Below are 23363 nucleotides of genomic sequence, written 5' to 3'. Positions count from 1 at the left end.
CCAAGCCAGTGGCTCTGCTCTGCTGCGTTTTCTGAGGGTCAGAACATAACTTTCCTGCAAGTGAATTCAGATCAAAGCCCCACTGGGTTGGAGGTCAGGGATGGTCACAAAAGGAAACGTGGATTTCCTTTTCTTTTAGTCAAACGGAGGAACACATGCGCACATTTGACAGAGCTGCGGGGCAGAGGAGTGCTCTCTGGCGAGGGCAAGTGGTACCCACACAATCCTACACAACAAAGCTGCCCTTAACTGACTAGCAGGCTGAAACCGGTTCTCTGGAATTCAAAAACCGTTCTAGGAAACATCTGTACAGGATAGTGTGTCTATGGTTCATCCTTGCAGAACACACCTTCTGCTTTTTCCCTTTCGTCTTTTCAGCAGCCCACCTTTCTCCACCTGACCTCTGGGGCTCCTTCCTCTCACTACTCGTACTATCAGCTTGCTCCCCCCACCCCCCCACCCCCCGCTTAGTGTCCGCTTTTGCCTATTTTATTTCTTTGCCTAAATTGTGTCCCTCCATTCCCACGACCCGCTGCCCAGACGCCATCCTCCAGGAGGAAGCTCCGGCAGCGCCACGCACGATCCCAGAACCTTTTCTGGGAGGGGCGCAGGATCCAAACTCACTCTCTGGCACCAGAAAAAGCCAATTTCGGGGCTCCAAAGCACTTCCCAGCAGCTGGTTCTTTTAAGGCTCTGGGATCTAATGTCAGGGGATCCGCCGCCCTCCAGCACCGACGTGTCTCATTTCCCGTGCAGCGCTGGGAGAGACCGTGGGTGGAAAATCCGCTGCAACTCGCGGGCCATCGGGCTGGGGGCGCCGTCACTTGTTGCGACCAATGAACGGTGCTCAGTGCTGGAGCGCTGCTATTTCTAATACCGTCTTTAGCAGTGCAGGGGATCCCCCAGCAGGCACCCTACTGCTCTGCCACTGTGAGAGGGGAGGAGGTACCGCGCCCCGAGAGCCGACCCTGCCGGGCGCTGGATGCCCAAGGGGCGCAGGCTCCTCCCGCCCCCGCGGCAGCCGCCTCAGCTGGTCCAGCCGCCAGCCCGCACTCCGCAGAGCATCCTTCTGACCCGGGAACCGCACGGGGACACAGCTCATCGGGGCTCCTCACCTACTTCCAAGTCGCTGTCGCTAGGATTCCCGCCACTCCTCTCAGCCCCGTCCCCCCCACCCTTTGCCACTTTTCGGAGTCCCCCGCCCCCGCCTCCCGGCAGCTGCGGGGCAGTCGCTCGCGGAGCCGCCGAGCTGGGAGGACGCCCGGCTGGAGCTGTCCTCCGCAGCCGAGCCCGCACTTCCTGCCCTTCGCTTCGTCCCGCCGCCCGGCCCGCGCCCCCGCCGCCCTCGCCCCGCGCCTCTCCGCCGCCCTCCCGCGAGTCCCCAGCTCCGCCACGGCGGGGTGCGGCGGGGCCGGCGCGATGCGGCAGCTGTGCCGGGGCCGCGTGCTGGGCATCTCCGTGGCCATCGCGCACGGGGTCTTCTCCGGCTCCCTCAACATCCTGCTCAAGTTCCTCATCAGCCGCTACCAGTTCTCCTTCCTGACCCTGGTGCAGTGCCTGACCAGCTCCACCGCGGCGCTGAGCCTGGAGCTGCTGCGGCGCCTGGGGCTCATTGCCGTGCCCCCTTTCGGCCTGAGCTTGGCTCGCTCCTTCGCGGGGGTCGCCGTGCTCTCCACGCTGCAGTCCAGCCTCACTCTCTGGTCGCTGCGCGGCCTCAGCCTGCCCATGTACGTAGTCTTCAAGCGCTGCCTGCCCCTAGTCACCATGCTCATCGGTGTGCTGGTCCTCCAGAACGGCGCGCCCTCCCCGGGGGTGCTGGCGGCCGTGCTCATCACCACCTGCGGGGCCGCCCTGGCAGGTGAGCGGGACCCGCGCCAATCCCCGGTCCACCCACCCCACCCGGTAGAGACCGCGGGGACCACCCGGTGCAACGCCATCACTGACAGATGGGGATACTGAGGCAGTGAGGCGGAGACCTTTGAGTGGTCCTTGGGCTCACAAAGGGACTTTTCTTCTGAGACCCAGCGCAGCCTTCTTCATCCTTCCAGTCTCCTCCATCAGCCCTCCCCCCAGGTGTCCGGGCTTCCGTCCCCCGCCCCTTTTCTCCGCGCATCCCTCCACCCCCACCCGGGTCTTTCTTGTTCAGCCCCTTCCTCAGGAGGGATGGAGAGTACCAGCATAGAGAACTGGAGTCCAGCCCCGCACTGAGCCGGAAGGAAGGGGGCCGGGAACTTCCTCGGATCACGCGGGGTTGGGGAGCTGGAGAGATGGGAGTGAAGCCTGAGCGACCCGGGCTCTGTACCCGGGCGCAAGGCAGAAGGGACCGGCTCCGGGCTCAGGTGCGAGAGGGGAAGGGAGGACCCGGTGGAATCTAGCTACGGGCAGCGGGGAAACTCTCTTTCCGGGGCCATGCCCACGCCCGCTCTCATTTGAGGGCACTAGCTGGGATTCCCTGTCCTTTCCGGTGCGCAAGGGGCGGGAACCACCTGCCCAGGTGGCCTCCGTGCAGGTTTCAGGGACGCCAAGGCGTCTACCCCGAGAACATCCGAGTTCTCCCTGGCCTTCGTCCTGGCTAGAGGAAGACGGGGTACATTGGCTGGGCTTGACGGTAGCATTTTGACACAGTGATGGAGGCAAGGAGGGTTTCTGTTGGGCACTTTGAAAATTGGTGGGCAGAAGTGGGATGCTAAGGGTTTCTTTTCCAAGGCAACATGATTCCCGGAGTGGATACCCAACCCTGTGTCTTCTCTTTTTCTTTCCCGCGCTGGCTCTGCCGTCTTGGTGCGCTCAGGAGCTGGCGACCTGACAGGCGACCCCATTGGGTACGTAACGGGCGTGCTGGCGGTACTGGTGCACGCAGCCTACCTGGTGCTGATCCAGAAGGCGAGCGCAGACACGGAGCACGGGCCTCTCACTGCACAGTATGTCATCGCCGTCTCCGCCACCCCTCTGCTGGTCATCTGCTCCTTCGCCAGCACCGACTCCATCCACGCCTGGACTTTTCCAGGCTGGAAGGACCCGGCCATGGTTTCCATATTCGTGGCCTGTATCCTGATCGGCTGTGCCATGAACTTCACCACACTACACTGTACCTACATCAACTCTGCTGTGACCACCAGCTTCGTGGGCGTGGTGAAGAGCATTGCCACTATCACGGTGGGCATGGTGGCATTCAGCGACGTGGAGCCCACCTCTCTGTTCATTGCCGGCGTTGTGGTGAACACCCTAGGCTCCATCATTTACTGTGTGGCCAAATTCTTGGAGACCAGAAGGCAAAGCAACTATGAAGATCTGGAATCGCAGGCAGAGGGAGAGGAGCAGCAGTCAAATGGGGATCAGTTGCCTTTCGTTATGGAGGAGCTGCCCGCTGAGGCCGGAAATAGCGAGCCAGAGAGTGCGGAGGGGGCAGGTGGCTCCGTACAGCAAGGTGGGCAAGAATTAAGGGGCAGCCCCAGAGGGGTCTCACTGGTGGCCAGGAGTTCTAGAGCAGAAGGGCATTCTGATGAAGCGGGTAGGAGATCATTAAAGGACACTTACTTGGAAGTGTGGAGGCTAGTTAGGGGAACTAAGTATATGAAAAAGGATTATTTGATAGAAAACGAGGCATTACCCAGTCCCTGAAAAAGACATGCATGTATGTACATATGTACATACGGTTTGCTTTATATGGCAGAAATAACGTTTAAGGAAGGGCCTCCAGTTTTATTCCGAGGAGTGGCGGGTAGAGACGCATAAGCTGAAAGGGACCGACAGAGACAAATCAGCGCTTATTTATTATTTATTAATTATTTAGTGGAACTTTGTCTGAGGTGCCACAGAAAGAAGAGACCTGTGCAGGTGCTTAACAAATCAAAAGTGATGTCAGCTTCAGACTCCTGGACATTCATTTTTTTTTTTGTCTTTATAATCATAACCAAATATCTGCATGTACCGAGAGTCCTCAGCCACCCTTCCAAAGATGGCTTGTAACAATGATGGTATCACTTAAGTTCAAAGGTCACATTCAGGGGCACATTTCCGATGACAGAATTAGTTTTTATTGCCTGTTAGGCAAAGAGTAAGTGTATTGTTGAGATGACGTTTATAAATACACTGACTTGTTTACTCTTTGGGTCATCTGCAATATTGTGTTTACTCAAATTTTTCTTGCTTTATTATTTTTTTTTAAAATGGGTGTTCTATTATATATTGATAGGAAACGTTGAAGCTATTTTGAAGACATGTGTTCTTAGCTTTGATTATGAAGTCTAAAGTTTGTTCTTTGTAATTATATATCTTAAAGGCTGTTTGGATTCCTTGCTTTATAATATTTATTACTGAATGCTATAAAAACCCATTTTCCCACGTAATACTCTTTCGAGCAAATGCAGTGACTGGAATATATTCAGTGTTGACTGTAGAGCAGCCAGAAAGAGACAGACCACCTTGGTCTGCACTGCACACCCCAAACTCTGTTACAAAAAGAGCAACTGCTATATTCGCATTATGATATTTTTCTATATTTGTCAAAAATAAAGTGTGAGTCTATCTGTAAAAAGATGAAGTGTTAACGTTTGTTTCAGTCACATGTATATTCTGTTGGGCAGTTGGAAGCTGCTTTCCATGTATGGAATAATAGTGGCTTTGTGCATGCACCAACCCAATGGGAGCTTTCTTTCTCTCTCTCTCTCTCTCTCTCTCTCTCTCTCTCTCTCTCTCTCTCTCTCCTACAGTAATGACTTTGAACTTCTGACCCTCCTGCTTTTCCCTTCCTGGTACTGAGATTACCAGCATGTAATGCCTAGTTGAATATGATGCTGTGGACTGAACCCAGGGCTTCCTGCATGCTAGGCAAACACTCTACCAACTGAACTACACTCCCAGCTGCCGCTGAGAACTTTCTAAATTACCTATGGCAGTGGAATTTAAAATAACAGAACAACAACAAAGAGTTTTCGTAGAAGAAAACTAAAAAGAAATAAAATATCATCTCATACTGAAGAATGGAAGTCACCCATACCAGATGTCAATACAAATAGAAATTGAGGTAGAATAAAGGGCCACAGAAGGATACGGAGAGAGGCCCCTTACACGGAGGCTGCTCTTGTCAGCCAGCTTCTTCCTTATTGACTCAGATAGTGGCATCCTAACTTTTTTTCTGTCATTTACAAAAATCAAAACAACCTAACAAGTGGGAGCAGAAGTTGACTTTTGACTCCTTAGCTGTCTCTGCCACCAAAATTCAAGGGCCTTAGATGCTAGAAGTGGATGGCCAGAATTACAATTGCCCTTTGAAAAATAAAATTAAAAAAAAATAATAAAAAATAAAATAAAATGTACTGATTTTGATATCAGCATGCCATAGGGCCATGTCCTGTTACACCAATATCAAGCTGAGAATTAATAAAAAGCAGCAAGACTGAAGGGAGCCTGGGATTTCTTTTGATTCCACCACTAAAGAATAATTGTTTGTTACTGAACAAAATTACCCTTTGGTCACAAATGTGGGTTTGCACCTATTGCAAAAAGATGAACCTTTTCTTGTCAACAAACTTGATGAAATATTCTCTTAGAAAAATAGACAGGGGGTTATAAAGGATTCATCACTGTGGGGGTGGCTAGTCTCAAATCTGTGGTAAACTCAGTCATGGCCCCTTTGAAGTCTTCAGGAAGAATTCCTCCCCAAATTCTTTTTTTTTTTAAAGACATTTATTTTTGTGTATATGAGCACACTGCGGCTGTCTTCAGACACACCAGAAGAAGGCATTGAATCCCATTATGGATGGTTGTGAACCATGTGGTTGCTAGGAATTGAACTCAGGACCTCTGGAAGAGCAGTCAGTGCTCTTAACTGCTGAGCCATCTCTCCAGCCCCCTTCCAGAATTCTTAGTGTTCTCCCTATGGCTCAAAACTGACTGGAAAAGGCCTATCCATGCAGTTTTACTCAGTTTACTTTACTAGTTTTAAGTGTTAATTGTATATTTAAGATGTACCGATATCAACACTTAGACTGCTGATTAATCAGGTGGTTTGACCCTACAGTCTAGTCAGGTTAGAGATTATGGTAGGGTAAGAATCCCCGCCCCCCCCCCGGCCCCCCAATATCAATAACAAAAGTTCTGTCACAGGCTAGGCAAACCTTGGAAGTCTCTATGTAAGGTCTCTCATACAAAGAGCAGCCAGTACACAAGAGAAGACAGGTAATGTAAGCAGAGGGATGGAAAAAAAATGAAGGATAAAACTGGAAAACAAAAATACCTAGCATGATAAAAATGAAGAATTTCCGGGAGAAAGTACACCACAAGTCAGTGCTGGGATTCATTCCCTGGTCACCAGCAGTTGGCAGGCCAGGCCTTACTCCCCAGATCCCTCCACTGTCTTCAAATCCCAAGACCACAGAGGGATCCTGTCTCACACTGCACTATTACTCCACTCTAACAAGTCTGTGCAACACATCAGGTGTCATGATGAGTTTCCTGGTGCTGGCCTTCCTCCCTCTGAATGCTGTCTAGCTCTCAAACTAATGCTTGTGGCATAAATCAATCAGAAGCCCTTGGAAAAGGATCGCCAGGGATGCACACTCGAGGTGGGTGAACATGTTTGTGCAGCATGTGTCCTGAGCACAGCTGAGCTAAACTCCCATAAGCGAGCAGTCCCTCCTGTTATGGGGCTGGATTCTCTAGGTCATTCATAACAATGCTCAGAAAAAAAAGGGAGACATTCACAAACCTTAATCTAACTGACAGAAGGGGTTTTTGTTTGATTGGTTTGTGGTTTTGTTTGTTTGTTTCATTTTTAAAAATAGTTTTGGGATTGTTTACTTATTTGGAGGAGGATAATTGATTAATTTGGGGTTCATTTATTTTTTATTTTTCTGAGAGATGCTTTTAAATAGCCAGCCTGTCATTGAGTTCTCATGAGGCTTAGTCTGGCCTTATGCCTTAACCATCACATCAGGTCTCAGCTTAGACTGTTTGTTTGTTTGTTTGTTTGTATAGAGACATGTGTAAGTTCACTCACTCTCCTTACTTGAATTTAGTCTGGCAGATGAGCCAGTCAGAGGAGTTCTTCATTTTTTTCATGCTGGGTGTTTTTGGTTAACAATGTTTAGCATTTCTTTTGGATCTCTCCTTAGTTTCCATCCCTCTGCTTCCTGTATCAGTCCGTTCTTGCATATTCTCTGCTTTCTGCACGAGGGATCTTAACATAGTTATTTATAATTCCTTCTCAGACGGTCCTAAAACCTGTACCATACATCTCCGAATCCAATTCAGACGTTTGCTGAAGTCTCTTTAGATTTGTTCTTTTGTCATTTGCACATCTATTGTTTGACTTTCTCTGAGGAGAAGAGAACAGATTCATCTCAGCTAGGCTACCAACCATCGACCCAAGAAATGGCTCCACCCAAGTTCTGGTGGATAGAATATGTTTGGCCCATGGAGTGGTTCTGTTAGGAGGTGTGAGCTTGTTGGAGTAGATGTTGGAGTTAGAAGTGTGTCATTGTGGGCTTTAAGATCTTCCTACTGGCTGCCTGGAAGCCAGTCTTTTCCTAGAAGCCTTCAGATGAAGAGGCTGAACTCTCAGCTCCTCCTGCACCATGCCTGCCTGGATGCTGTCATGCTCCTGCCTTGATGATAATGAACTGAACCTCTGAACCTGTAAGCCAGCCCCATTTAAACACTGTCCTTATAAGAGTTGCCTTAGTCATGGTGTCTGTCCACAGCAGTAAAACCCTAACTAAGACACAGTGTAACTTAGTGAACTAATGATGTTTGGGGGCTTCTTACAGGGAGCAGGAGGGAGGGGTTACAGGAACAAGACTGACTCAAAGGTAGTTGCATCGCCAAAGGCCCACCCAGGACAGCTGATGAGTCACAAGCCCCATCCCCCAGGAGCACTCTGCTCAGCTTGCAGCTGCTAAGCCTCTCTGCTGTGCTGTCTCCTCTGTCCTAGCAATTATTTATTTCTTAAGTAAGCTCAGGGCGGGGCCTCATGACTTATAACTTCCTTGTGAATTTCAGTTCAGGAGGCTGCTCACTATCCTTCTAGGAACAGCCCAGCAATACTTGATGCTTTTCTTATTGTGAAAAACCACTTGATGGATACCCTAGGGGATAGAAGCCGAGTCAAATAGGCCTTTAAATGAGAGGTGTCCTGTTCACAGGGCTAGAAATTGTACTGTTTGCAACGACTATAGTTTAGATTCCAAACTTCTCTACTGTACTTGTTTTTCTCTCTGTTGTCTTCAGCTCTTTCTACTGCAGTCTAGGCATTAAAGTCAATCTCTGTTGGTGTAACTATAAGGTATGACTATATTGGTGTGACTACGAGAGAAACAGTGTGTAGGGACCGCATTATGGTCAATGACATTCCCTTCTTGTCCTAAATAGCTTTGACAACTTGACATAGCCTAGAGTCATCTGAAAGAAGCCTCAGATAAGGAATTACATAGATCATATCAGTCTATGAGCATACCTGTGAGGGATTGTCTTGGTTATTAATTGTAGGAGGGACCTGCCCACTGTGGGCGACACCATCCCTTAAGCAAGTGGTTCCAGGTTGTATAATGAAATCATCAAAATGAGCCAATGAGTGAGCCAGCAAGACACATTTCTCTATGGTTCCTGCCTTAACGTTTTTACCTTTCAGTTCCTACATTGGATTCCTTCAATGATGAACTGTGACCCAGAAGTATAGAGGGAAACAAACCTTTTCCTCTCTACAGCTGCTTTTGGTAAGAGAGTTTCATCACAACAGCAGAAGAGAATATAGAATATTCTTTTCTATTTATCATTTCTTTGTGCTGGGAAATTTCAAATTCATCTCTAGTTAGTTATACAATATATAGGTTGTTGTAAATGACGGCCACCTTGAACTGGAGACCTTTAGGATTCTCTATTTAACTGCATTTTGGTATGTGATAAGCAGCTCCTTTCCCCAGGCTCTAAGTTACCACCGTTCAACCCTTTAGTTCTATAAATCTAACGTTTTTAGCTTGTACATTTGATAGTTGTCTTTCTATGTCTGACTTATTTAACTCAGTATTCTCCAGTTCTATCCATGGTGCTACCAGCAAAATAATTTAATTTTTTAATTCTAAATAGTATTATATTATATAAATGTGTCATTTTATCCATTGTTCACTCGTCATCCAAGGATGCATGTATCGATCCGTCCACTCATCATCCCTCTAACCATCTTCAATCCTTCATTCTTCTTCATTCATCCAAAGCTTATTTTATAAGTCTCTATCTTGACTATACATTCTTAGTAAGTCCTAGTGGACCCATGTCCCTAGAGGGTTTTTTCCCCCTTTATAAATGTTTCTTAGCTTCTCTTTGCACAGATGAGACAGGAGAATTGGAGAGACTTATTGTAGGAGAAATAAAGACCCATGCCCCAGATGGGAGAGGCTCCACTACAGTTTTGTATCTGGAGAGGGGATTCTTCATTACAGAAAACGCTCTGGGCTCGTCTCACAAAGACTACTCTTTACTTTTCTCTGCCTGAAGGCCCCGGATCTTTTTGAGCTCTTTCCCAATTGTAGAATTCCTGGATGTCAAACCTGTGAATATATGAGTTTGCTCAAGACTGAGGTTCCCAGTTAGTTATCCACTGTCAAAGTCACCTACACATTATAAAAAATCATCAGCTAGATATTTCTACCAACCATAGCTGCAGGGGCTTCTGACTCAGGTGAGACCTTGGTTGTAACTTTCTAGATTAATAGCCCTCCAGAGTTTGGGGTGGTAATTTGATCCTTGTCTTTAGTTTTCAAAAGCAGTCATTGATTTTTATTTATTCATCTTATTTTCCTGTGAAGATGAGAATGAACGAATATTTCTTTTTTAAGAAAAGTTTTTGTGCATGTGTGCTTGCAGTCCTGTGTGTGTGTGTGTGTGTGTGTGTGTGTGTGTGTAGAATTCTGTTTGTAAGTGACCAGAAGAGAGTTGAGGCATGCTGACAAAGCCAAGTAGAGGAAAGAACTCAGTTAGCATTATAACCCAGCATTTGGATCAATGGCTCCTTTAATACTTAAGTTAAAATATCTCTTTTACCTTTTCACCTTTTATGAGTTTGAGAAGTCCAGACCGTCACTGGATTTAAATACAATAAAAATGTGTTAGGCACCACAGAATTGCTCATTTTAAGTGCTTAACTATTTTTATATTACTATAAAAACTATATATATATATATATATATATATATATATATATATATATATATATAAAACTATTTTAGGCATTAGTATATTTACACCACGGGGCTGGCTAGTTTTTGTCACTTTGACACAAGCTAGAATCATCTGCAAAGAGGGAACCTCAACCGTGTATTCTGTGGATTAATGATTAATGATTGTACGGGAAGGCCCAGTCCACAGCAAGTGGTTTGGTTCCACTCTTGGGCAGGTGGTTCCGGGGTATACAAGAAAGCAGGCTGAGGCTGAGAGAGCCATGGAGGTCAATCCAGTGGTCCTCCTGAGTCTCTCCTTGAGTTCCTGCCTCTAGTCCCTGCCCCAATGTCCCTCAGTGATGGACTACAAGCTGTAAGATGAGATAGACTGTTTCCTTCCCAAGTGGCTTTCCCTCTGTGTTCTATCACAGCAGCTGAGAGACCGACCTAGGGCAATCGTTATCTGACTTTAGAACGTTTTCAATCGCACTGAGAAGTCATGCATCTGTTGCAAGTTACCCTTTTCTACCCAATCCTCCCCAGCCCTGGGCAGTCACACCTTGCCTGTTGGGAATGATGCATTCTTCAGAAATTACTTTTCAGGTAGCTCTTCTTAACCTACTCCTGCTAACGTAATGCTGCTAATACAAAGCTGGCTTTGGGGTACGGTTTACAATGTACCAAATACTCAAAAGCATCCCACGATGAGGGTGTTTCAATGAAGGAAAGGAAAAGTTGACATCTAGAAGCAGCAGCCTCTGCTCTGTGAGTTTCCTGCTTCTCCTTGGGCCTTCCCTGCTGCTACATGGCTATTTCTTCTACTTCAAAGGAAACTTTTTATTTTTTTTTTTATTTTATTTATTTATTTATTTTTTTATGGTCAAGCTCTCATTTTCTCAATACTTTTTCTTAAGAAGTAACCATATACTTCATATAACTCCTTAGCTACTCTTTGGAACATTGAAGTCAGCTGCTATGGTTTATATAGAAAATTTTGTCCATAGGCAGAACCTTAAGACTCTGTCTGGTGGTCCTAATTTAGAGACAATTGAAACTGGAAGATAGGTCCAGGTGGGAGGAAGTAGGTGGCTGAGGGCAGGCTCTAGGAGGAATTATCCCTGGACCTTTTTTGTGTGGCACTCTCTGCTTCCTGTTGTGAACTATGTGTGGACTGCCTTCCTCTGGCACAGGCTTCAGTAGCCATGTGACCCAAGTCAAGGGCCCAAGCAATCATGGATGGAATAATCTGAAAACAGGATCCAACATAGACATTTCCTCTCTTTATGTAGGTTCTGCAAGTATTGGTCAAAGCCTCAGCAAAGCCTTGGCAAAGCTAAACAACACAACATCTCACTAAACATCATCCCCACCCCCCCCCCCCCTTTACCTGACCACAACACTCTGACGTAGAAAGTTATCATGGGAAATTTTACAACATGCAGAGTTGCTGGTCTGTCCATTTGCCCTCTCCCCTTCTCCAGTTTTCTTTACACAGGAAACTCTAAAGTTGTTTAGGTACCAGCTATGCTGTGCTTGGGGAAGGCTGGCAGGCCGCAATCACCTTCCTGTTAATCACTGCAAATTGATGTCTCTTGGCCAATGACTGGATTAGGGAAAATACCCATGTCCAAGTTCTAGCAAATGAGAGGACAGAACAAGTGTGTGAGGGGAGAGGCTTTGCAGTGTTCTTTTTTATGCTAGGGAGAGACTACCTTGATTTTGATGTGAGGTCTGAGAGTTCAAATCCTGAGAGACAGTCACAGGATGAGCACTGTGCTGAGAACAGCTTTCAGGAATGTGGGGAAAAGCCTGGCTTCCTGACACCTTCACTGACAAGCTAAGAAACAGGACAGGGCTAATGATAGTGTCATTGTTTGGTACCTCTCCCTTCGACGATGACAAATGTGTACAGTACATCTCTTTCTGTCTACTCTGTTTGGTATATAAAAGAGAAAAACTTTGATTCAAACTACCTTTTGCCAAATGTCTAGATAAAAATCTACTCATTTTCTTGTTTGGGAATTTAACATGGAAGTTTTAATATCTGGACCCAATGACCAAATTTGTTGACTTTTGTTTTGCCACCAGGCTTTGTGTAGACTGTATGTGTGTGAGTCCTGATATTTAAGATTGCTTACGGAAATAGGAAGTTCGGTTGATCTTGGGGCTGGCTTTCCACGCAGTTATGGATAGAGCACTATTGTGTGATTTACTACACCATCTCCAGCTATAAATCTCTGCTCTATAGCACCCCATCTTGAATTGGCAGCAGTGAAGACAGGTCATGACTGGAATCCAATAGTCCGGCTATATGCAGAGTGCTTTTCCGCTGATTGCCGGGCTCTCCAGAGGACTCCCCGTCTTCCTCATCAATAATTGCTTTGCCCAGGTGCCTTTACAGCAGTCTATAATAAGCAACTCAGTTTAAACTACTAGTTCATGTTTTTCCTTAAGGAATAATGATCAATTTTCTGAAGAATTGTATAAGCAAAAGAAGGAAAAAGAAAAGTTACATTTCACATTGCACCTAATGGCCGTCTTCCAAACTCCGCAATAAACTCCACAGAACTTATTACCGAATTGGTAAGCAGCCATTTCTGTAGGCACTTACTGTCATTGCAATGTACAAAGGGAAATCCACTTTGCTTAATATCACCTAAGCCTTCCAGAGCCCTGCCGCAGTCGCAGGACGGCACTGCCTTTCTCGGTTGATGAATGGTTTTGTAAGTAAGGATCCTCCTCTTTAATTTCATAACCACAAGAAGAGATGATTGTAGAGAGACAGAGGCCAGGCAGCACTCCTCGGAAAGGCAGCATTCCATCTTCTTATCGGCACTCACACTTTGTGTGCCTACCGCTCGCTCTCGGACCACGGTCTAACCCTCGGTGAATGTATTAGTCGGCTGACCAACAAAAGAGAAGTCCAAGTTAGGAAATGAAAGCTCAACTTGAGTTTTCTCATTCAGAAGGAAACCATTGTGGGCTGTAAAAACCCTCTTTGAAATGGTCTGATGGGTAAGTCTGGCTTGCCTATCGTGCCATTCTTGGAAAAGCAAAGGTTATAATTGAATCTGATGTAGGAACCTGGCTGCGTCAAAGGCAGCCTAGTAGGATGGCTTGGTGCAAAGTGGACTTCCTCTTAGTCAGAGCTCCTGCCCAGCATCCTGGTGCCCTGGGGCTCACCGCAGTTAGATTTTACACCTTGCTTGACTCAATTTAATAAAAATGTTCATAAGGAAACTTTTATTTGAAGGCCTAGGACACCCAGTGTTAGAAAAATAATACAGAACACTGTTAACAATTCAGACAGGGAAGGTAGAAATAGGTCAGACAAAAAAACCAAAGGGTGACGTTGTCCTGGCCTTCCTTTTAATCTTCGAACAGTATTTGAAGTAGCTCTTGGCAGCTGAATTTTTTTTTTTTCTGTCAAATATCTGTGCCAGAGTTTCTGTCATTCCTCTGGGAGAGTGATCGATATAACTAATAAAAAGAAAATGACTAGACTGGATGTGTCAGGAGCCTCCACTTGAAGCGGTCCTGGAATGCCTGCTTTTAGCATACATGGAATGGAGAAAGGTGGGCCTTAGGTAGCAGCCACTAAGTTAGCAAGGAGTTATGTTAACGAAGGTAGGCAATATCTAAGGACATGGCAATAGAATGAATGAATGAATGAATGAATGAGCTAGTAAGAAAGTGAACTGAAGGAAGAAAAGGCCAGAGAAAAGGATGCAAGGATACAAGGCAGGGGAATCTTCGTCTTCCTCCCCTTCCTCCGAAACCACTGCCTTACGGTTACCATTGCTGTGATGAAACACCATGATCAAAGCAACTCGGGGAACAAAGGGTTTATTTGGCTTACATTTCTAAACCGCTGTTCGTCATTACCAAAGGCAGTCAGGACAGAACAGGAATTGGATGGAAACTGGGAGGCAGGAGCTGATACAGAGGCCATGCAGGAGTGATGCTTACTGGCTTGCACCTCATGGCTTGCTCAGCCTGCTTTCTTCAACAGCCCAGTACCACCTGCCCAGGGATGGCACTACTCACAATGGCCTAGTCCCCCCCCCTCATCCCCCCCCCATCAATCACTAATTAAGAAAATGCCCTACAGGTTTGTCTATAGCCCTATCTTATGGAAACAATTTCTTAATTGAGATACTCCCCAGATGATTATAGCCTGTGTGAGGTTTACATAAAACAGGCCAGTGTAATCCCCCCCACACACTCCTTTTCTTTCTCTTCCTCCTCCTTCTCCTCCTTCTTTTTTTGGTACTGGGTATTGGACCTAGGGCCTCACACATGCTAGACTAACACTCTACTACTGAGCTATATCTCAGTTATTTTTCTATTTGTTTGTTTGTTTTGGCTTTTCGAGACAGGGTTTCTCTGTATAGCTCTGGCTGTCCTGGAACTCACTCCACCAGCCTCTGCCTCCCAAGTGCTGGGATTAAAGGCATGTGTCACCACTGCTGGCTATTTTTCTATTTTTAAATATTGAGACAGTTTCAATAAATTGCCCAGCCTGTGCTTGGACACACTGCATAGATGAAGCAGAACTTGAACGTGCCATTCTTTGGTTTCAGTATCTCAGCCACTGAGACTTATGCTACCTGGCATGTCTAGGGGAAACGTTTCTTGAAGAAACGTTTGAATGACCTTAGTGGTATTTAAGATAAAATTAGGAGTGCCAATGTCATGGCACATTATCCCAGTACCAACATAATTTAAGTCACACCCAGGAGATCCTGTGACTAGAGAATCATGAAAACGAAGAAGAAAATTTGGTCACTCACTCCACCGTAACAGCACAAAAGTTGTGTATGGCTAGAGGTGTTATTTGAGAGTCCAATAGAAGTTGTCGGTCTGGGAGAATTTGAAGTTTAGTCATCCCATAAGAAAAGTTGGAGAAGTAGCTCCCTTTGGAAGACAGCCAACCAACTGCTGACAAAGGTATTAAGCCTAACGACCAAGTCTGCAGTTAATACTAATAGGAAATAAAGAGTTGGGAGGAGACCCTGAAGCCAGGAGCATGCGCCTTGGGGAATTTAATTTTCCTCTTTGAAAATCAAGATGCTCAAAGAACTCCAGGAATAAATCCTTAAAAAAAAAAAAAATACAGAGTACATCCCAACTGCTTTTTAATTTTATATTCTTTTATAATTTACTGGGAACTTAAACCAGAGCCTCATATACCTGAGTGGTCTACCTCTGAGCCATACCCCCAGCACTTAGCTCCTCATTTGAAGTTAAATAGTAATAATTGGCTGGGCAGTGATAACTCACACCTTTAATCTCAGCACCCAGGAGGCAGGCAGATCTCTGAGTTTGAGGCCAGCCTGGTCTACAAAGTGAGTTCCAGGGCACCCAGGGTTACACAGAGAAACCCTGTCTCCACGCCCCCTGACTCCCCTCTCCACATCTCAATTGATAATTTATTTGCTTTGCAGATATAGTCTAAACACAATTTCTTTAAGTAGGTATTTCTACAGTCTATAGCCTTACCAACCTCCTCTGGCTTTTCTAGAAGAGTTTACTAAACACCTGACACTGGATTTTGGTATATATTTCTGTATTTATGTCCCCATTAGACTGAGTTGGCATGGAGTGGGGCTGGGGCCAGTTTGTATTAGTTTTCCTGTGATTTTGTTTTTTTTTTTTTTTTAAATCTGGTTGGCATTAAGAATGTTCATACCGAATGCACAAATCTCATCTGGTGCATCCAACATGTTTTTTAGACTTATTATAATTGTTTTCTAAACTAACTTAAATTCCCCAGACACATTTATTATGAAAAGTTGAAAACTGGCAATTTGCTGAAATTCACACTGAATTTTCTGTTTGGGGATTGTTGAAAAAAAAATGTGAACACCAAATTACAGCACAGACAGCATCTAATTTCTTCTTCTCTTTTCATTAAAGTGGATTATTATTCTCTTGATGAAAAATGAGGTTATCCCTAAACCTGGGTGAGAAATGTGTTATGTAAACCAAGCTGGAGAGTTAGAGACTCATGAGTTTTGTTGTTTGGCTTTGTTGTTTTTGGATTCAGTAATGGAAAAAGTCCTCAGGGATATTTGTAAGGCTAGACAAACAGGAAGAGCCCCCGCTGTGGAAGACTCGCCAGGGTGGATCTCTGAAAGTGGCCTCTTCACAGCTACCCCTGTGTAGCTGAGGGCATGTGTGGTGTGAATGTCTGGTAGTTCATGAGAAACAGTGACAGCAAGCATCTTTATTGACCCACCTTTGAGGATTCTCCCAAAGCTGGACATACTCCCGTTCAGTCTCCAGATCTTTTAATTAGCAAACATCCCTAAGTGTGGTAGATATTCTCCTGATTGAATACCCTTAAGACACAGCACAGAAGTGAGATGTACTCCATTACATAATTATTTAAATGAGGCGCTGCACACTCGGTTGAACGGGCATCTTAATGAGCAAAACAGATATGTGCATATTTTGCATTTGAAATGTTCAGTAATACCAGTATTCAAGATGTATAAAGAGCGCTTTGTCTGAGAAGGTCAATGAAATTCCTACCTCCCTCATTCACATGCATCCTCAAACACCTTCCTCATTTCCCTCTATTCAGTGGCTCTCTCGGGAGTTGCTCCAGCAGGGGTGTTGTACTCTGCTAAGGAAATAATTGCCACTGTAAGATATGTAAAGTGATATTTTCTTGAGATGCTACAAAGAGGCTGAAGCCAAGTACAAGAATATAATGCAAGAGGATTGTAGGGAACCCCTTGTGCAGGATGTATTGTTAGCTATCCTGGGGCAAAGGTCTTTGGAAAAGAGATGGCGCCTGGGTCTCCACTGAAGAAGCTGGGATTAGAATCCGGAGAGGACTTGTGTTGCTCTCTCCGACACTCAACCTTGTTGGATAGTTGTTTTGCTTGATGTGTGCAGTAGTGGCCTGACTTTAAAGGTCTGACTTTCATAACACTACTATAACTGATCACCTGATTAACATATATTGATTAGCACCGTACTGTGGATGGAACTTGGGCATCCAAGGAAGCGTAAAACTGTGTTTCCATAGAGAGAACATTATTAATTTGCTAAGAGTTGTATGAGGTGGAACTATTTTCTAAGCAAGTTTATCTGTGCCTTGTGAAAATTAGCCAACCCTAAGACAAAAATCTATAGCCGGTAATTGACATAGATTAAGTAGCTAAAGAGTTCCATTAGGAGGAGTGTGTTTATTGGACTCTCCTTACCAAGGGGCAGGTGAGTGGCTGGCCTGTTTGCTATTCAGAGTAGTCTTCTTTTGGATTTTGAGAACAATCCCCAAACCAGATTTTATATGATATAAAAACAAAGAGAAACAGAGAGGGATAAAGATAAAGTTAAAGGCATTGATAGCAAGAGAGATAGACTGGTAGATGGCACTGAGTTAGACAGCACAAGTCCTCAGTCAGAGGCTTTGGCCGAACGTGGGAGTGGCTCTAACTGCATGCCTGTACCCTTACATGTGATGGTTACTTCCAGTTATTAGATTATAACTGCTTCTGATATTTATTGACTGTTGTCCCAAACCATGTTACTATTTTTAAGTGCTTTTAACTAATACATTTTTGTTTGTTTGTTTGTTTTGTTTGTTTGTTTATTTCAAGACAGGGTTTCTCTGTGTAGCCCTGGCTGTCCTGGAACTCACTCTGTAGACCAGGCTGACTTCGAACTCAGAAATCTGCCTGCCTCTGCCTCCCAAGTGCTGGGATTAAAGGTGTGTGCCACCACTGCCTGGCTTTAACTAATACATTTTTTTAAAAAAGGATTTTGTTCCTGCTTTCAAAAGAGTTAACATTCTTAGAAAGACAAGAAACACGTACATAGTAGGTGATTTAGAAATCTAAGATTAGTGAGTTAGACAGAATCCAAAGCAATGCATCATGGTCTTTTCAGAGGGAAAGCAAAAGAAAAATAAATCCCCTGAGATTATGTAAGTGCTAGGTTGATCAAAATAACTATTGAAAAGTGTGTTAGTGACAGAGCTTCACAAACACTTTGTTTAAGAAAGAAACTGTGTGGATGCTGAGCGTAGTTGTAGGCACCTTTAATCTCAGCACTCCAGAGACAGAGGTAGTGAGATTTCTTTGAGTTCAAGGCCAGCTTGGTTTACATAGCAAGACCCCAGTGTCTTAAGAAAAATGAGAATATCTAACAAAAGCAAGGTAAAGGTGAGGAGGGGCAGGGATTAATTTTGGCCCAAGGTTTGAGACAGTACAATCCCCATGGCAAGGAAGACATGGAAGGTGATGGCGCAATTGTGTAGCTGGGACTCTTTACATGTTCAGGAACTAGGAAAGAGAACTTGGGTAAGAAGCAAGCTGGCCCAGAAGCCTCAAGCCTTTCCTTTATGGCCTGGTGTCTGCCAGCCAGGCCCCATGTCCAAGTCTCCATGACCTCCTGCAAACAGTGATCTATGTTAACTTTTCTTCCAAACCACATAACTGTTTTAAAAGATATATATATGTTGGGAGCCGACTTTTAGCAGAAAGCGGCTAGATTATCTTTGCAGCCATCTGGAACCATATACCCTGATAAGAGATTTGGTTTTCAATGGCCTACAACAGCTGAAGCACACTCTGATATCCCACATATTTTGTGTTGCTGTTTATTGCCCCCAGCTGCAAGGCGCACGTGGTATCCAAGCCTGCAAGGCGCACGATGCATGTGCTATCCACGCTAGCCATACCTGTAAGGCTTACGTCATATCCACACCTGCAAGGCACGTGGCAAAAGCATATAAATACCTCAGAATTCCCTTCAATAAAAGGGACTTGATAAAAGAGACTTGGTAAGAGACTTGATCACGCCTTGTCTTGTCTCCATTCTTCGAGTCTCCTGCCCCTGTTGCCCCACTCTCTCTCTTGACCAGAGCACTTAGCCCCAAAAGCGTTGAGGCAGAGTACGGGCCGCTATATATATATATCTTCTCTCCAAACAGTGCCACCAACTGGGGACCAGGTGTTTAAATACATGAGCCTATGCGGGACAAAGCACAGCCTCAACAGAAAGGAAAACTGTCTTTCAAAAAGTCTCAGTTAGGTTGCCAAAACTGATATTGGTAATGCTAAGGCCACCTTCATGTGCCTCAAGCAGTGTCATTACTCTTTGGCTACATCTTTATCCTATGGTGCCTGATGTACCATTGACATCGGTGTGTGGGGTTGGCGTATATGTGCATATGTGTGCACACATGAGTGTAGAGGCCAAAAGACAACCTCAGTGTCATTCCTCAGGTGCTGTGTATGTTTTCTGTTTTCTTAAGCTCTCCAAGTGGCCTTGGTTATCTGGCCAGCAAGCCCCAAGAACCTGCCTGTCCTTGCCTGTCCAGTGCTGGAACTGCAAACATGCATGATCTTGCCTGGCTTTTTCCACGATGGTTCTGAGGATTAAATTTAAGTTCTCATACTTGCAAGGCAGACAACTCCCCTGCCTACCATTGAGTTTGGGCGTGGGAATCCTGTGCCATTCTTCTTGTAGCTTATGCCAAGGATTCTGTTCTACTACTGGTCTCTTCCAGGGGGCTCACTTCTTTATCCCGCCTCTACCCAGGGAGGTAGGAGAAGTACCAGTCGCTAAGTGCATCACTCTGGTATTGAGCCCACCTGCACTGTTTCAAGCCTTGACAATCCTGGATACAAACAGCAGTCTTGGGTAGCCCACGGATGGATGGAGTTTGAACCTGAATGTGGCTCTCTACACAGCAGTGTTAAATGTGTGCAAACCAGGAATTGAGGCTGGGGGCCTGTGGCAGCTAAGGGCAGGACCAGCTCACAGCAACCAGTGTTTCCAACACAGAGCTTTGTGTTGTTGGAGGAAAGGGAAAAGGTTGACTCGGAGAATCTAAACAGGAATATTTCAGGTAACAAGGCATCCACAGTTTAAAAATTCTCAAGTCTCTGTTAAGTCGAATTTCAAACACATTTCTTCTGTGATTTGCTAATGAGGACAGTTTGACATTCTCCCAGGTGAAATAATTTCAGTTAGAAACCATGTGACATTATAATCAATTTAAGAAGCTCTCTACCTACTTCAAGTTTGTCAAAGTGTTTTACATTTAAAGCTATAATTAGCTAGCCCTTCTAAATTCACTCTGAGGTAGAGAGTTGAATTACCAAGTAAGCTTTATAACTATGAGAACAAAGAACAAATAATTTTCCAAAAGATTCAGTCAGGTGCTGTTTCCTTGGTGTGTTCATCTTGTGAAAATTTACCAGCGATATACTCAGACGTGTTCACTGTTGCATACTGCAGAACAAAAGAAAGTTTAGATGTAAATTATTCATCTATTTATTTTTTTGAGACAGGGTCTCATATTGTCCAGTCCGGCCTCAAACTCACCGTGGAACCAAGACTTCTGATACTGTGCTTGTTTTATTGTACTGTAAATAAAACCGAGAGGGCTTTTTCTTTCTTACATGTCTTTTTACTCTGTAGCCCAGAATGTTCTAGAACTCACTATGGAGCCCAAGATGGCCTTGAACTTCTAACTTATTATCCAAAACTCTGAATTTACAAGTATAAGACACTATGCCATGCCCAGAAAATTTTAAATTTAAATATTTTAAGAAACCTGATATATAAAAAAAAATCTAAAACTCTTTATTGGCTGAGTTCTTCCGAAACTGCTGAGGAAAGGTGCTGTGCTTAAGCATAAAGACTCTAACGTGCTGAGCCAGCCACTTACGGTGCTAAAACCAACCTATTTCTTCCTAGATTTAAATAGAGTTTGGAAGGAATAGGATTGTGTGATCATGTGTATAGACGGAAATTAGAGAGGAAAGAATTCAAATAGATGGATTTTTGCATAGCCTGATTGTCAGTGGTTGGCTTCCACAGTTGGCTACTTAGTTCTTAACTGCAAATTGTACTAAATGCATCTGGGATGGAGGCCTCCCAGCCTAGCTTTGACAGTTCACTAATGGAAAACAGATCTCTACAGAGAAGTCACTACACAGCACCCCCCTCACCCCAGGATATCAGGGCCTTAGCTTCAGACACACTTAGAAGGAGTAGGGTGGTGTGGCTCAGTGGTAGAGCACATATCTATAGTGTACAAGGTCCTGATGTAGCCCCAGCTAGACCTGCCACCAATTTCTAGAACTGTATTCCAGATGTGTAGCTATCAGCAGGAGGCTTTGGACAAACCAGAGACCGTTTCTCATTCAGTTTCCCTGAGGATTGAATAGAGGCAGAACAAAAATGTTTATGTGGTAGGATTTAGAGAGAACAAAGAGAAAAACTCCAGTAAAGCTTCTGATGTGCTGCAGAGGCTGGGTATATCAATTCCTGGACCACATAAGTCAGGAGTATCTGTTCCTAGACCACACACACCAGAGCTATCTATTCTTAAACCACACACACCAGGAGTATGAATTCCTGGACCATATACAGCAAGAATATTGATTCCTGGACCACATGTACCAGGAGTATCGACTCCTGAATCATATACACTGGGAATATCAATTCCCAGACCACATACACCAGAAATATTGATTCCTGGACCTCATACAGTAGTAGTATTTGCTATTTTATCTGAGATTAGATTAGAGCTAGAGTTCTCACTGGACAGGAAGTAGGACATTTTTGAAAAGTGCATATATACACATTAGCGTGCATCTGTATAATAATTTTTTTCAGTCCTGGGGATTGAACCCAGGGCCTCGTGAAAGCTAGGTAATACATTTCTGTAGGTCAGCTGTTCTCAACCTATGGGTCTCAACCCCTTCAGCAAACTTCTATCTCTAAAAATATTTATATCATGATTCACAACAGTGGCAAAGTTACAGTTACGAAGTAGCAACAAAAATAATTCATGGTTGGGATCACCACAGCATGAGGAACTGTGTTAGAGGGTCGCAGCGTGAGGAAGGTGAGAACCACTCAGTGCTCTAGGCAAGAAATGGCACGGCCCATTCTCAAAATCTCTCTCTCTCCCTCTCCCTCTCCCTCTCCCTCTCCCTCTCTCCCTCTCTCCCTCTCTCCCTCTCTCCCTCTCTCCCTCTCTCCCTCTCTCCCTCTCTCCCTCTCTCCCTCTCTCCCTCTCTCCCTCTCTCCCTCTCTCCCTCTCTCCCTCTCTCCCTCTCTCCCTCTCTCCCTCTCTCCCTCTCTCCCTCTCTCCCTCTCTCCCTCTCTCTCTGGAACACACACACACCTACCACACTTTGCCTGTGGCACTGGGCCTTTTAAAACCAGAGTCTGTATCTGTGTTCCTTTCCGATTTCCCAGCTTCACTTATTCTGAACTCTGGCTTCTACCTGGGCTGCTTCACTAAGGCTGGGATCTCCAGGACGCTCACGGTTTTCAAAAAAGGTCCATACCTTTTTTGGTCTATTTTCCAGAGTCCCTTAGATACTGAGGAGCCTCCATGTCTCCTCCTAACCTATAACGTCTATACTCCGGTAGCACCTAAGTGTAGCTTTCTACGCTGCTTTCTAGTAGAATTTTACTTTTCTATACTGGTTGTCCAAGGGATATTTCCATCCATGAAATGCACCCAAGCTGTTTCCACTCGTGCCTCTTGCCCCCTCTTTCCTCCTGCATGGCGCCCTTCTTTGTAGCCCCAAGTTGTATGATGTCTGCTGTGCCTCGGCTTTCGCTCACTGTCTCCGCCCAGCTCCCTAGTTCCTCTGGCTTGCCCCTTTCTTACAAATTTCTACCGAGTCTTACATGTTCTTTGGTCCTCACGTGTAGGGGATTCCACTGCACTTTTTGTCCCTGCCAGGTAGCCCTGACTGGAGTTACTTGGAGAAGTGGCAAACTAGGTTGTGCACAGTAATGCTTCTGTTAATACAGCCTCCCCCCTCCCCCCCCCATGAGTTCCCTTTATTACGCTAACAATGGCGGCGTCCCACTCATCCCAGAATGAAACCTCACAGCTTCAATGAAGAAGCTTTGGGATGGCCTCTCTTTCCCAAACCTCATTGTTCTGTAGCATAATCTTACATCTAGGAAGACAGAGCCAAGACTGTCAGAGATGTCTTTTCCTTTCCCTGAATAACTTCTGTCACCCACTTATGCTGTCCCAGCTGGGTTAGGGGCCTGGCACAGTCAGCTGACTCCCTGCAGTATCTCTCCTGTGTTTATTAGTCTGAATTTCTCACTAGAGGCACATCGTCTTCTTTTATCTGTCTTCTTGGGCTATGAACACGTGACCATACAGACTAGTCCCTCCACACACACCACCCGAGTGAGCTGACCTGT

General features: G+C 45.2%; 1 protein-coding gene across 1 annotated transcript; it reads left to right on the top strand.

Moving 5' to 3' along the window:
• The first annotated feature begins 1379 nt into the window (after window positions 1-1379).
• Window positions 1380-4659, top strand: Slc35d3 (solute carrier family 35 member D3). Its single transcript, XM_076928055.1, has 2 exons — window positions 1380-1858; window positions 2792-4659. Exons 1-2 carry the CDS (start codon window positions 1420-1422, stop codon window positions 3619-3621), a joined length of 1269 nt encoding a protein of 422 aa, XP_076784170.1. The 5' UTR covers window positions 1380-1419; the 3' UTR covers window positions 3622-4659.
• The last annotated feature ends 18704 nt before the right edge of the window (window positions 4660-23363 follow it).

The sequence above is a fragment of the Arvicanthis niloticus genome, chromosome 30 (genome assembly GCF_011762505.2).
Source record: "Arvicanthis niloticus isolate mArvNil1 chromosome 30, mArvNil1.pat.X, whole genome shotgun sequence".
NCBI classification, from domain to species: Eukaryota; Metazoa; Chordata; class Mammalia; order Rodentia; family Muridae; genus Arvicanthis; species Arvicanthis niloticus.
The sequence above is the reverse complement of the archived record's forward strand: the minus strand, read 5'-3'. Positions and strand labels throughout refer to the sequence as shown.